The sequence below is a fragment of the Camellia sinensis genome, chromosome 8 (genome assembly GCF_055761805.1).
Source record: "Camellia sinensis isolate YWXY chromosome 8, ASM5576180v1, whole genome shotgun sequence".
Lineage (NCBI taxonomy): Eukaryota > Viridiplantae > Streptophyta > Magnoliopsida > Ericales > Theaceae > Camellia > Camellia sinensis.
The window spans coordinates 87,452,463-87,465,783 of record NC_138968.1 but is presented as its reverse complement, the minus strand read 5'-3'; the positions used below and the strand labels follow the sequence as shown (position 1 = coordinate 87,465,783).

Sequence of the window (13,321 nt, the reverse complement as noted above, 5' to 3'; positions counted from 1 at the left end):
GGTTATTACAGCATCGCTCGAGCGCAGATATCAAACTCTCGGTAGTTTTACAGACTGTAAAAGATCACTCAACAGCAAGAAGCTTCGCTCGAGTGAGGAAGCAAAATTCTGGGCAAAAACTCCTTCGGAAAAAGAACTCCTAACTTGTTTCAAATGCCACCATAGTGACAATCCAATTCAACAAGGAGTAAGATGAACAAATGACATGAACAACCATCCGGACAAGGAATCCCAGGTCCAAAACAATAAACGGGTCAGGTCTAAATCGAAATCGTTATACGCCAAGCCCCAGAAAACTCTGAACTTTTGTCACTATGGTTGGTCTTGACCAGTTCACAATAGCCTCAATTTTCTATGGGTCAATAGATATGCCATCCCTGTTGATTACATGCCCTAGAAAAGTCACATTATCCAGCAGAATTCACATTTGCATGGTTTTGCATACAATTTCTTCTCTCTTAATGTCTGTAACACAATTCTCAGATGATTTTCATGTTCTTCCCTACTTTTGAAGTAAATCATAATATCATCGATAAACACAACAACAAATTCGTCAAGAAATTGTTTGAAAACCCTATTCATTAGGTCTATAAACGCGGTAGGTGCCTTAGTCACCCCAAATGGCATTACCAGAAACTCATAGTGCCCATATCTAGTTCGGAAGGCGATTTTCTCTATGTCTTATGCTCTAACTTTTAGTTGGTGATATCCAGATCTAAGGTCAATTTTAGAAAACACTTGAGGTCCTTGGAGTTGATTAAACAAATCATCGATTCTAGGTAGTAGGTATTTGTTTCTCACAGTCACCTTGTCAATTCCCAGTAGTCTATACATAATCTCAAGGTTCTATCTTTCTTTTTGATAAATAAAACTGGAGCACCCCAAGGTGAAATGCTCGGTCGGATGAATTTCTTGTCAACCAGTTTTTGCAGTTGAATTTTCAATTCTTTTAGTTCAGTGGTTGACATTCTGTAAGGGGTTTTAGAAATTGGTTATGTTCTAGGTACTACTTCAATAGTGAATTCAATTTCCCTATCAATCAAATCTGCAAGTAGTTCATTAGGAAAAACATCGGGAAATTCATTAACTATAGGAATGTTTTCCACACTGGTACTATATGTAGTCACAGACAACACACTACACAAGCAACCCCTACAACCTTTACTCATCAATTTATTAGCTTTCATAGAAGAAATCAAATATGGGAGAGGAACTACACCATTCCCAACAAATACAAATTCAGGCAACCCCGGTGGTCGAAACCCAACAGACATAGCAATACAATCAATGGTAACATGGTATTTTGTCAACAAATCCATACCCAATATACAATCAAAATAACCAATATCTACAAGTAGCAAGCCAATATGTAACAGCATATCTCCAATCACAATGTCGCATGCAGGATATACATATGCACACAACATAGAACCGCTTGAGGGTGTAGATATAGATAACAAGTAGTTCATTCGTTCTAGAGGTCTAGTTAATTTCTGAGAAAAAGTATGTGATACAAACGAATGAGTGGATCAAGAATCTATCAACACGTATGCATTTTGGGCACAAAAAGGAAGTATACCTGACACCACAGATTCGATATTCGAAAAATCTCTAGGAACAAGTGCAAATACTCTCCCTTGTCTTAAAGTTTCCTTCCCAGTATTAGCCTTTGCATTTGTTCTTGGTGTAGGCCGAACTTGCCATAGGGTGGTTGGTATTTTGAGATGAAAGTTGACAATCTTTTACCGTATGACCAGCTTGACTACACCAAAAGAGCACCCGTTGCTCGATAACACACTTTTATGTTTCCTTGCACATTTTGGGCAAGTAGGCACGAAGCCACTCCCCTGACTTGAACTGTTAGTCAATCTTGTATTTTGCTTCTTGTTCTTTGAAAATGTCCAGCCTTTCTTGAAATTGAATTCGATCTTTTACCTCTCTATTAATTTGTTAGGGCTTTGGCTTGGTTCATGGCTGCTAAATTGGCTTCAAATAATAAGGCTCAATCCAACACGTCTACATACTTTGTTAATTTAAAGACATTAACCCGATCTAACACATCCAGATTAAGCCCTCCTTTGAATTTCTTGGCCTTTTTGTAGTACGTATCTACCATATAAGGAGTAAACCGCGCTAATTTAGTAAATTTGGCCTCATATTCAGCCACTAACACGTTGCCTTGCATCAACTGTTAAAATTCTAACACCTTGCGTTCTTTGAAGCACTAAGGGAAGTATTTTTCATAAAAGATCTCTTTGAATTGAGTCCAACTAATAGCCCCATTACTGTCTTGTATTAACATCCCCCAACATTGAGCTTCATCTTTCAGAGTATAAGTAGCCAATAAAACTTTTTGGACTTCAGAACATGGAAAGACTTCAAATAGTTTTTCAATCCCAAGCATCCAAGTTTCAGCCTTTAGTGGCTCAATACCAGCTAGAAAGGTCAGAGGTTTCATCTTGTTGAATTTCTAAGTCAAGGTAATAATATCATTATTCACCGTTTTAACTTGCACCAGAGAAAGCGAAAGAGGTAGTGATTGTTGCCTTTGTTACTATCTCATGGACTCAGTTAGAGCTTCTAGCATTCGTTCTATTCGGCCCATTCAAGCATCAGAGGATTTAATTACATCATCACTTCTTGTTCTTTCCATTTGCTATAGGTAAACAGAGCAACAATAAACATAGCAAATAGTTCTTTTATAATTTTCACAGCATTCAGTTTCATTTCATTTCATATTACTTCAGATATATGCACCAAATTACACACACACTCACACATGTCAATGTAATGTCCCTAATTCTTTTCTAGGACATTCGAGAGCTCATATGGACTCGTGTGTGCGGTATAACTCGTGCTCTGATAACAGTCTGTCTCGACCCAAACCCGCCCCTATAGGTTTAGCATCGTCACCGGCCAGTAATCCTAAGATTACCAAAGGCTTCTAAGACATACGCAAAATAAGGGGCTGAAAGAAAATTACCATAGAGCTGTACAAACTTATATGGGACAGAAAATTTAAAACTTATATTTACATAACATATGACGTCATTCACACGTCACCACAACTATAGCTAAACAAAAAGGGACTTAGCCTTATTACAGTAAACAAAAACTTGTCTAAAAGACGTAAGAAAATAAAAACATAAGACTTGTTCATAGCTTGATCATAAAAATTGTCCACAGAACTTGACCACAAATGACTTCCGAAACCTCCTTGGAAGGCTCGCTAGTTGGCTGACACAAACAGAATTTAGACTAGAAGGCTCAAGCTTGGTCACGCCCCTGGTCATCTATATACATAATATAAATAATGAGCTGGAGCCCAGTGAATGACAACAGAGTAAAATTTTTGATAAATGACGTCCATAATAGATTCAGAAGTCAGAATCCAGATCAGAAACATATTCTTATGCATATTCAAATTTGTAACAGTTATACGTGGTACATCCATTAGCTAACATATCAGATTGGTCATAAAGACCCACGTGCGCAGTAACAGATCAAATTGGTCATAAAAACCCATATTCACATAAGATGGTCATTAAGACCCACGTGCAGATCAGATAGTTGATTATGCATAATTAGTTCCTTGAATCGAACCCACGTAAAACCTTGGAACCAAGTAATAGATGACACATGACAAATACACATGGTGCTAAGGATGCCACGAATACATTTTAGAAATTAGACAATCTTTCATTCTAATCAGAAAATAACATTTCAGAAAATAGAGTTTAACGTATAATCAGAAAATACATATAATTGAACATTTCTTTACAAAGTTGTTACTCACAGGTAGCTCCAGAAGCAAACCAGATGAATCAGATAGATCAGATAGACAACGGCGCGTGACCTACACAAATACGTGATAGGCACGTACTGAAACACACACACTTTCAAAGCACTTGACTTATGATAGTTACTCTTAGTGTGTTTCCAATTCATTTCCTCCTTATTGTGGCCTAAATCATAGCTTAAGAATGCCTAAGATGGAATGGGGATGGAATAATGCACTTAGAAACACTTGACAAAAGTTTAAAAAATAGGGTAGTTCACTCAAGCGATGCTTTGGTCGCTCGAGTGTACCTCGTGGTCTGCAAAAGTATTGGATGCTCTCATTTTATGCTCGAGCCAACTTCTTGGTCGCTCGATCCAAAACTAAAAATAAAGGGTGGTTGCTCGAGCGGTCTTTTTTTCGCTTGATCCAACCATCAAACTCTGCAAAGCTTCTGAGAGCTCGCACTGCGCACTCAACTGAAGGAACCATCGCTCAAGCGATCAAGCAAAATTCTAGAATTTTTAGAATTATGTTCTATTCTCAAAACACAAATTCAATGCATCAAAACTCATCCCTTTGGACCAAAACTTAAGAAAACTCTTAGAAACTCATACAACATCATGAATTGAAGATCATTTTTCAAAATCAAGGCCCAAAAGCTTGTGAACTCTTCAAAAACAAGTTGAAACTTCATGTATAATGCACATGCATGCAATGATATGGCTTCTTTCTTCCAAAACATGGATTCATGGAGTAAGAAGTGTAAAAACATGTTGAATTCTTAAACTTGATCATAAAGAACACCATGCATGTGTGAATTCTTGGAAAAACAACCTCAAAGTGTGATAAAAATATACATGCATGTATGATTTGCTTCCCAATTCTACTTTGTATGCTCAATTTCCATGCTTACTCTACTATTTCACCAGATTTATCTCTCTAAACAACTCATGTTCATAATTTTAAGGTTGAATTCTTACCTTAAAATCTTAAATCTTGAGTCTTGGAGGTTAAATCTCTCAAATCCTTCCTATTCACTATTATGGGCTCGCCTTTTTCCGCGACCCCGCTTTCGAAAAGGGATTGAAAAGAAGGCCTCACAGTTCGGACTCCCGCGGTTCTGAATCTAGTCTCGCAAGTGCAATGTGAAACTGATAATCACCAAAGAGTCCAATCCGGCAAATCGTTTTGGAAAATCAGATTTTAAATCAAATATTGCCAAAATTGCACTGCTTTGCTAGATCACAGAATCGCCACCTAAATATTTTGTTTTGTGGAAATTTAGGAAACCCTGACTCGTGCCAAATGAAACATGTCCGTCATCACCAAAGTTGCCTCGGCTCAGGAACTTGGGTATAAAGGGGGAAGGTCCTGAAATGAGCACCCCCGCTTGCCCGATCAAAGATTGGCCTCTACTAATCATGATATGTTCTTTTATAAACATTATGTGTTCTTATTTTGGTTATTAGCTAACTTTACTATGTGACGCACACAAACAAGTATAGACTATGTCGCAAGAATTGGAACAAATTCAATTCATGTTTGTTCTCGAAAATAGTTTGAATTTGCCACCCTCAAGTGGGCTAAAACGTGGATTTGCCACCTCAAGTGGGCTTAAAACATGATTTTGCCACGACAAAGTGGGCTTAAAACACACATTCGTTGAATCGTTCCAATTCAAGCAACAAAGCCTTCATCCACAGGCATTCATGCAGTTTAGGAAATAAGGATATAGCCTCATGGCAAGCATGCGAAACATGGCAACATGGCAATCACACTCATACAAGTATGCTAAAGTATAAAACTCACCAAGTAGTCCAAGCCAAAACAAAAACTAGTTAGAAACAATGCATGATCCTAACTATACAAGATGGTTAATGCAACACATACAATAATGCAATTAATAGGCTCAGCTACTAATATGGCATATGATTCAACTTGAACAACATGCTTTTAAACACGTATTCAAAGAAGATATTGAAATAGCAATGCAGTTTGAATGATGTGCTGAGCCTCGGTGCATGCAATACAAATAAATGGATGCAAGCATGCAAGCATAAGGTATGCTAATTGAAAATGTTCCTAAACTAACCATCGAAAGTGTTTAAGTAAAAGAGAGAAAGACGCGGGGTTGGAAAACATGCACACACTCACGCACACTTATTACAACATTATGCCCTCGCGAAGGAGGGTCCGAATAAATAAGAGCTAAGCTAATCTAAGCTAAGCTAATTAAACTAATTAGACTAATTATTACAAGCCAAATGAATAACTAACAAACTACTAATTATTACAACACTTAACTAATTACCAAACTAATCAATTAAATTACAACACAAATGTACATAAACTAATCATGCAAAATATTTAAACTACACTGCCTCAGCTGTGCTTCGAGAAGTAGAGGATGCGTGCAGTCAGTTTTCGCGCCGAAAAGCCACCATTTTGCTCTTGAGAGGCTCTGTTTGTAGCGTTGAGTACACTCCAAAAACTTTCTGCTTCAACTTACCAAAAACTTTGCTGAGGATTGCACCAGTGGCCAGCCGGCCATGGGAGGTTGCTGCCGGCCAAAAGTGTGCCTTCCTGGCCAAGAATGAGGCACTGCCGGCCACTGGTGAGGCACTGCTGGCCACTGATGCTCCGAGTCACCATGCTACAATAGAACACAAACAGAGCAAAAGAAAGGCTTTTCCAAGGGTATGTTTGTACTGTACCCCTCCTTATCAATTCAAAACCTCAAAGGAGTGGCACTTTTGGATCCAAAACCACCAACCAAGCATCTTCGATGCATGATGGTCAAAGAACCAAGGAGTACAATTTCAATAAATGCACAAATAAGACTCAAAATGTCCAACACCCTATCATGCATGATCAAGGGCAATGGAGACCTAGAAAAATGGCACATTTCATCCTTATTGAGTATGAAATGTCTCATTTACCTTGTGTTCAAATTAACGTCTGATTCGAACACATGCAATGCAACGCGAAAGATGCTTTATCTTGCCTCTTTTAATTGTCCAATTTTGTTTACTCATTTTACATTACCGATAATTCTTTAATCGATTAAGTCCAACGTGAGTGTCCTCTAATGAGAGAGGTGTCAACCAAGGGATGACTTAAGGCAAGAGAGAGGTCATGCCTTGGGTTGGTAGAAACCCCCAAAAAAGGATTAAAACCATTAAGCACGAACCTCGGTCTCAAGCTTAAACACAACCCGAAGGTCAACCAACCCTCAAAGAGAATGAAAAAGTGAAGAAATGAGGGAGGTTGCAGATATTTAGGTGGTGAAATTAGGCATGAAAAAGCATTAAAACATGCAACCAAGACACACAAATGATGGTTAAAGCCTTAAAACACTAAGCTAGTGAAGGAGTTAACACTACAACTATGCCATACAAGCCTCAAAAGCAATAGCCAGCCCAAAACAAAGGTAAAACAGTCCAAAATATAGCTTAAAACATTCTGAAATTAAGCTAACACAAGCTAGAATAATAGGCTAAAACGTGAAGCATGCTAGACTAGTAAACAAGACACAAGGAGGGGAGGCTAACCCTTCCAGTTTGGACTTCAAAACCTATTTTTAGCCACTAAATTAGCTCTAAAAAATAGCGTTTAAAAGCTCTGAAAAAGATGATGCAAGGGTGGGAAACACAAGGGCAAAGGCCTTCAAAACAACGTACAAAGAAAGGCTATCGACCCCTTAACCTTTAATGGCCTTTCGACCCAAGCTTCAGCCCAAAAACACAGAGCTTTTATAGCCCAAAATCAGTTGAAAGACATGCTAGAATGAAGACAAAACTAGCTAAGACAATAAGCTAAAACATGGGGTTACACTACAACCATGCAAAAGACTACTCATACAACACAAACAGCTAAAAAAAGACCTAAAGTAGCCCAAATTAGAGGCAAAAACATGCTGAAAATAAGCTAAGTTAAGCCACAAAAACATGCTAACATACGGAGCTAACTAGGCATGAAAGCTAGACACAAGGAGGGGAGGCTAACCACTCCAATTTTGGACCTCAAAAAAAAAATTTTACCGTTGAAAAACCTCTGAATTTTAGTGGTTAAAAGGCCAAAAGAGTTGGTTTAAAAGTGATGAAAATAGGGCACAAAAGCTTAACAAGCAAAGAGACACGAAGGATGGACCACCCTCAAACTCAAAATAGCCTCAAACCACCATTTTTAATCTTCAAAAATAGAGGATTTGTAGTTTAATACTAGGCCAAAAATAGTACAAAAAGACGGCAAAAACAAGTTATGAAAACAAGCTTAAAGGGTAAAGGTTATACCTCTTGAAGCCAAGCACACTTTTAGGCACAAATACAAGTCAAAACCACCTTAAGGAGTTCCAAGAGAGCTTCAAGAAATCTCAGCCCAAAGATGAACCACTTTGGTTAAGGGTTGATAGGTTAAAGTTTGAAGTATGCAAGCTTCTAAGCACAAAAGCTCAATAGAGAGAGAAATCTAGAGAGTGGGAATCGTAGAGAGAGAGGCTCCCAAAATTCTTTCCAACCTTGAAAACAATAGAGAATGGCCTCTATATATAGAAAAACAAGAGCCTTGGTCGAAAATATCAACAAATGGACAACAGGAGCAATCTGGAAACAGCGGGAGGTAAAAATCTGCAAAAAATCGGATTTTTGACCCCAGTGGCCGGCAGGGGATCATTGATGGCCGGCACAGGTCAATTTCTGGCCAGCAAGGCACACTCTTGGACGGTAGGTGGCTGAAAAAGGCCATTCATGACCTGCACATGGCCAGAAAAGCCCATCCACGGCCAGCAACCTCCACATTTGGTTGGCTAGAAAAATCTGCTTTTTGGGCCCAACTTCAAATGGGAATATCTCCTTCATCTGGACTCTTTTGCAGGTCATTCTTAAGCCTAAATTGAATCCCTTGAAGTCTTATTTCCAATGATAACAGCCTCACATCAAAATTAGAAGGGTGCAAAACGATATGCCTCTTTTAGTGAAGACTACTCAGTTTTGGTCCTACCCGGATTCATGCCGAACTTCTCCTCAATTAGTTTTCTTCTCTCCTCTCCCATTTTCTTTAACTCCAAACCCCTAAATAAGGTGTTTTGAATATTTTTTCAAAGAGTTCACCTCCCTTTCATTTATTTCCACTTTGTCCTTGCTCAGTTTACGGAAAAGCACAACATTTAACGAAATGCGAGCCTCGAAACATCGTAGAATCATTTTTCAAAAATATTTTGAAAGAGAGGGTTTTAAGGTCTAAAAAAAATTTTAGTCAAAAGGCTTTTGGTCCAAAAGGGGTGTGAAGTTGGGATTTGAAGCTCCTCTTGCTAAAGAAATCGAGCCTTTGCACTGCACAACTTTCATCACCAAGTAAACAATCAGTGGCGCTCAAGTCTCAAGGGCGGTCAAAAATAAGGTTTCTATAGTTTCCCCTCTTTGACAGAGCTCAGAGTCATGAAATGACGTGAGTGAATGTCAAAGCCCAGAGACGACCAATTTTTGACAAGGTCGAAGACTTGGGCAAACAAACAATATGCAAATGCAGTTGGTTGAACCCGAGGGTTGCCTACATATCCCTTTGCGAGGAATCAAACTAGCGTAGTTCAGGGGTAGGATGCAAAATGATACACAATATAACAAAACAATACAAACGATATGCAATGCAACGAAACAATGCACATGATATATAATATAATTGAATGATCAAACCAAGCAGTGCAAAACCACACAAATACCATAAAGGCATGGAGATGCAACATCAAACTACATTTTACATAGAAAAGGTACCAGAACCCTCAAACCACAATTCTTTTAGTGGAATAAGCGTGTGCACATGCAGAACTATGTGTTTCGCAGAAAGAATACAAGTAATTGGGTGGGATAATATAAGTGAGGAGTGATCTACTGAGAAAAGATCGTGATCCTAAATGTTGAATGCAACAAGACAAAGTACAATGCAATGGATGCAGTGGATGAAGTGAATAAGGCGTAGGCCGAACCATATTTTACCTAGAAAAGGTATGGACACAAAACAGACCACGTCTAACACAAAAAAGGTGTCGAAACCCTCAGACCATAATTCTTGCAGAATAGGCGCGTACACATTATCACAGAACCATGCTTTAACGTGAAAAGTATGGGCACATGCCAAACTAAGCTTAACATAGAAAGGATGCAGGCGATACAATGGATATGCAGTAGATGCATGCGATAAATGCTATATACAATGCGATAGAAGTAATAGATGATGTAGTAGCTAGGAGGTAAAGGTACCTTACAGGGGCAATTGGCAATGACTCACCTCATGCTGCTGGGGGTCTTCCTCTTCTGCATCTTGTGCTTCTGAACCATAGGTACTACTTTTCTCCCTGGCTATGGTCGTAACTTTCCCTATTCTTCAACAGGTTGACAGACTAGGTTGGTTTAGTATCCAGAATTGAGGCGCATACACGCTACCTCAACCTATGGGGCTGCCATACAGATTTCAAGCCGAGGATACACCCCTGGGTATTTAAACCAGACTTTAGTCTCGGAAATCCCGAACCTTTGCGTTCTAGGGATCAGCCATTCAAACTCTAGTTTGCACCATCTTAGTTGATCTCCTAGGAACTCACCGCAAACACAAGCAGGTGGCTATACCAGACCACTGGAAGTCGTTCGGGCATGACAAACACCAAAGGAATTGCACCTCTATAGGATTTAAGGTCTCCCAGACCAGAGAGTGCACAACGCAGTGCGATGCAGAGTGAATGCACAAAAACAGTGTTATACGGGTGCACAAGATAGTGCAATGCAAAGTGAATGCACAAAACAGTACTATACAGATGCACAAGACAGTGCAATGCGCAAGACAGCGCGATTGAATTACAATGCACAAGACAGTGTCAATGATACAAAAATACAATGTGCACAAGACAGTACGAGTGAGGGTGAATGCACAAGACAGTGCCAATACGTCCAAATGCGCCTCACGCGAGTGGAGAAAGAGTGAATAAATGCGCAAGAAAGCGCGAGTGTAAATTGCATAAGAAAGTGCGATGCACATGAAAGCACGAGTGAAATGCACAAAAAAGTGCGAATACGTCCAAACGTGCCTCACGCGGTGGAGAATGAGTGAATAAATGCCCAAGAAAGCGCGAGTGTAATTTGCACAAGAAAGTGCGATGTGCAAAAAAGCGCGAATACATCCAAACACGCCTCATGCAAGTGGAGAAAGAGTGAATAAATGCACAAGAAAGTGCGAGTGTAATTTGCACAAGAAAGTGCGATGCGTAAGAAAGCGCGAGTGTAATGCACAAAAAAGTGTGAATACATCCAAACGCGCCTCACGCGAGTGGAGAAAGATGGAATAAGTGTGCAAGAAAGCGCAAATGTAGGTTGCACAAGAAAGTGAAAATGCGTCCACACGCGCCTCACACGAGTGGAGAAAGAGTGAATAAATGCACAAGAAAGCGCGAGTGTAAACTGCACAAAAAAGTGCGATGCGCAAGAAAGCACGAGTGTAAACTGCACAAAAAAGTGCGATGTGCAAGAAAGCACAAGTGTAAACTGTACAGAAAAAGTGTGATGCGCAAGAAAGCACGAGTGTAAACTGCACAAAAATGTGCGATGCACAAGAAAGCGCGAGGGTAAACTGCACAAAAAAGTGCGATGCGCAAAAAAGTGCGAGTGTAAATGCAGGATTTTAAGGTCTCCTAGACCAAAGAATGCACAAGACAGTGCGAGTGAGACACAAAGTGTAAATGCATGAGACAGTGCGAGTGAAACACAACCACAAGGTGCACAAGATAGTGCGAGTGATACACAACCACAAAGTGCACAAGACAGTGCGAGTGATAAACGACCACAAGGTGCACAACCACAAAGTGCACAAGACAGTGCGAGTGTTACACGACCACAAGGTGCACAAGACAGTGCGAGTGATACACAACCACAAGGTGCACAAGACTGTGCAAGTGATACACAACCACAAGGTGCACAAGACAGTGCGAGTGATACACAACCACAAAGTGCACAAGACAGTGTGAGTGATATGAAATTGTGAAATAGATGCACTAAGTGAGATTATTGTATGATAGATGCATGATGTTAATTAGAAGCGTGTTCTATGCATGAAACAAGCATATTCTATGGAAGAGACAAAAGCATATTCTATGCAACACTAAAAGCATATTCTATGCATGAAACAAGAGCATATTCTATGCAATATTGAAAGCATATTCTATGCAAGAATCATAAACGATGCGCGGTACGCATGCAACAGAAGTGTATATGAAAATGTATATTATATGCAATAGAAGAGAATCAAATATGTACTTTGATGCCTCCAATTTATCTCTCGAAGGACTTTACAACATGCTCAGCTAAAAAAAAAGGGATACATCCCATCCATATTGGCGAGGGGTAACATTTACATGTGAAAACCGCGAGTGCTGCTTGGACTACCATTTTGACTTGAAGTAGGCCTAAACTTGGGGTCGAGATACACTCATACTCCAGTGAAAGGCAAGGCCTGAGAAGGTGCACCTGGAATGCAGTCTCGGAATTTGCTGAAGTCGAAACACACTAAGATGCTCTAAATTTTCCCTCTTTTCTTTTGCTTTGCAGTCCGGAACCTATGTAGCTTCAGATAGGTCCTGGTTTCATTGTTCTCACATGACCTCGGTTGAACCCTGCAATTTTATGAAAGAAGGAATTCTGTTTTGCACAAATGTGGAGAATAGCACAACACTCCGAGCACAAAACGATTTATTTTTTGAAACAGAAACTGAGAATGACTTTTTGACCGGGTATTGAGCCTACGACCGACTACAATCAAAACGACTCAACAAAGGAAAACAAAGGTAACACAACCTAAACACATCTATTGACACTCAAAACGACTCAAAACAAGAATCGAGACAAACCAAAAATAACAAACACAACATTTGGACATTTTGCCATCCATCGGCAGGAGACCTCTCGATCCACGAGGAGCCTGTTTCTCCGGATATTGTTTCCCACCCTTTCTCATTTGTGATTCTCACATCACTCTGGCACTCAATCTTTTTTTCTCTAAAAAAGCCCTTTCCTCACTTTTCTCTCAATGCACATCTCTCTATTCTTTAATCTCTCTTATTTTTTATCCCTCCCCCAGGTGGTTAATGGATAAACAAGAAGTTGTGGGCTCTTGCCCCTACTATTCTAATAGATTCTCTTTCTTTCACTCACAACTAATAAGTTGTCCCACAGAGGGGTTGGGGTGCGAGTAGATATGAAGCAGATCTGCAACTAACATCGGTTGACGATGTTCTTGGCCAGTTTGGATGTGATCAGATCTGTCCAGATGAGGGAGTGGAATATCCTGCTCCATTCCATTTCATGCTTCGCACTTGGCTTGATACCTCACTGCTTGGAGGATGAGAGAGCTTTTGGCCTTCTGCTGTTAGCTCCAGCTGTGCCCTTTCTGGCGAACAATGTGCCCTTTCCGGAAAGTATGGTGCCTTTTCTGGCAAATATGTTGACAATAGGGAAAAGACAAGAAACCTAACTCAACTGTGCCCCTAATTCATCATTTTGG

The 13,321-nt window shown here is 39.8% G+C and overlaps 1 protein-coding gene across 1 annotated transcript; it reads right to left on the bottom strand.

The window, feature by feature from the left end:
- Window positions 1–992: 992 nt before the first annotated feature.
- Window positions 993–1,469, bottom strand: LOC145797873 (uncharacterized). The gene has a single exon (XM_082885304.1). The coding sequence runs from the start codon at window positions 1,467–1,469 to the stop codon at window positions 993–995; it is 477 nt and encodes a 158-aa protein (XP_082741430.1).
- Between the last annotated feature and the right edge of the window lie 11,852 nt (window positions 1,470–13,321).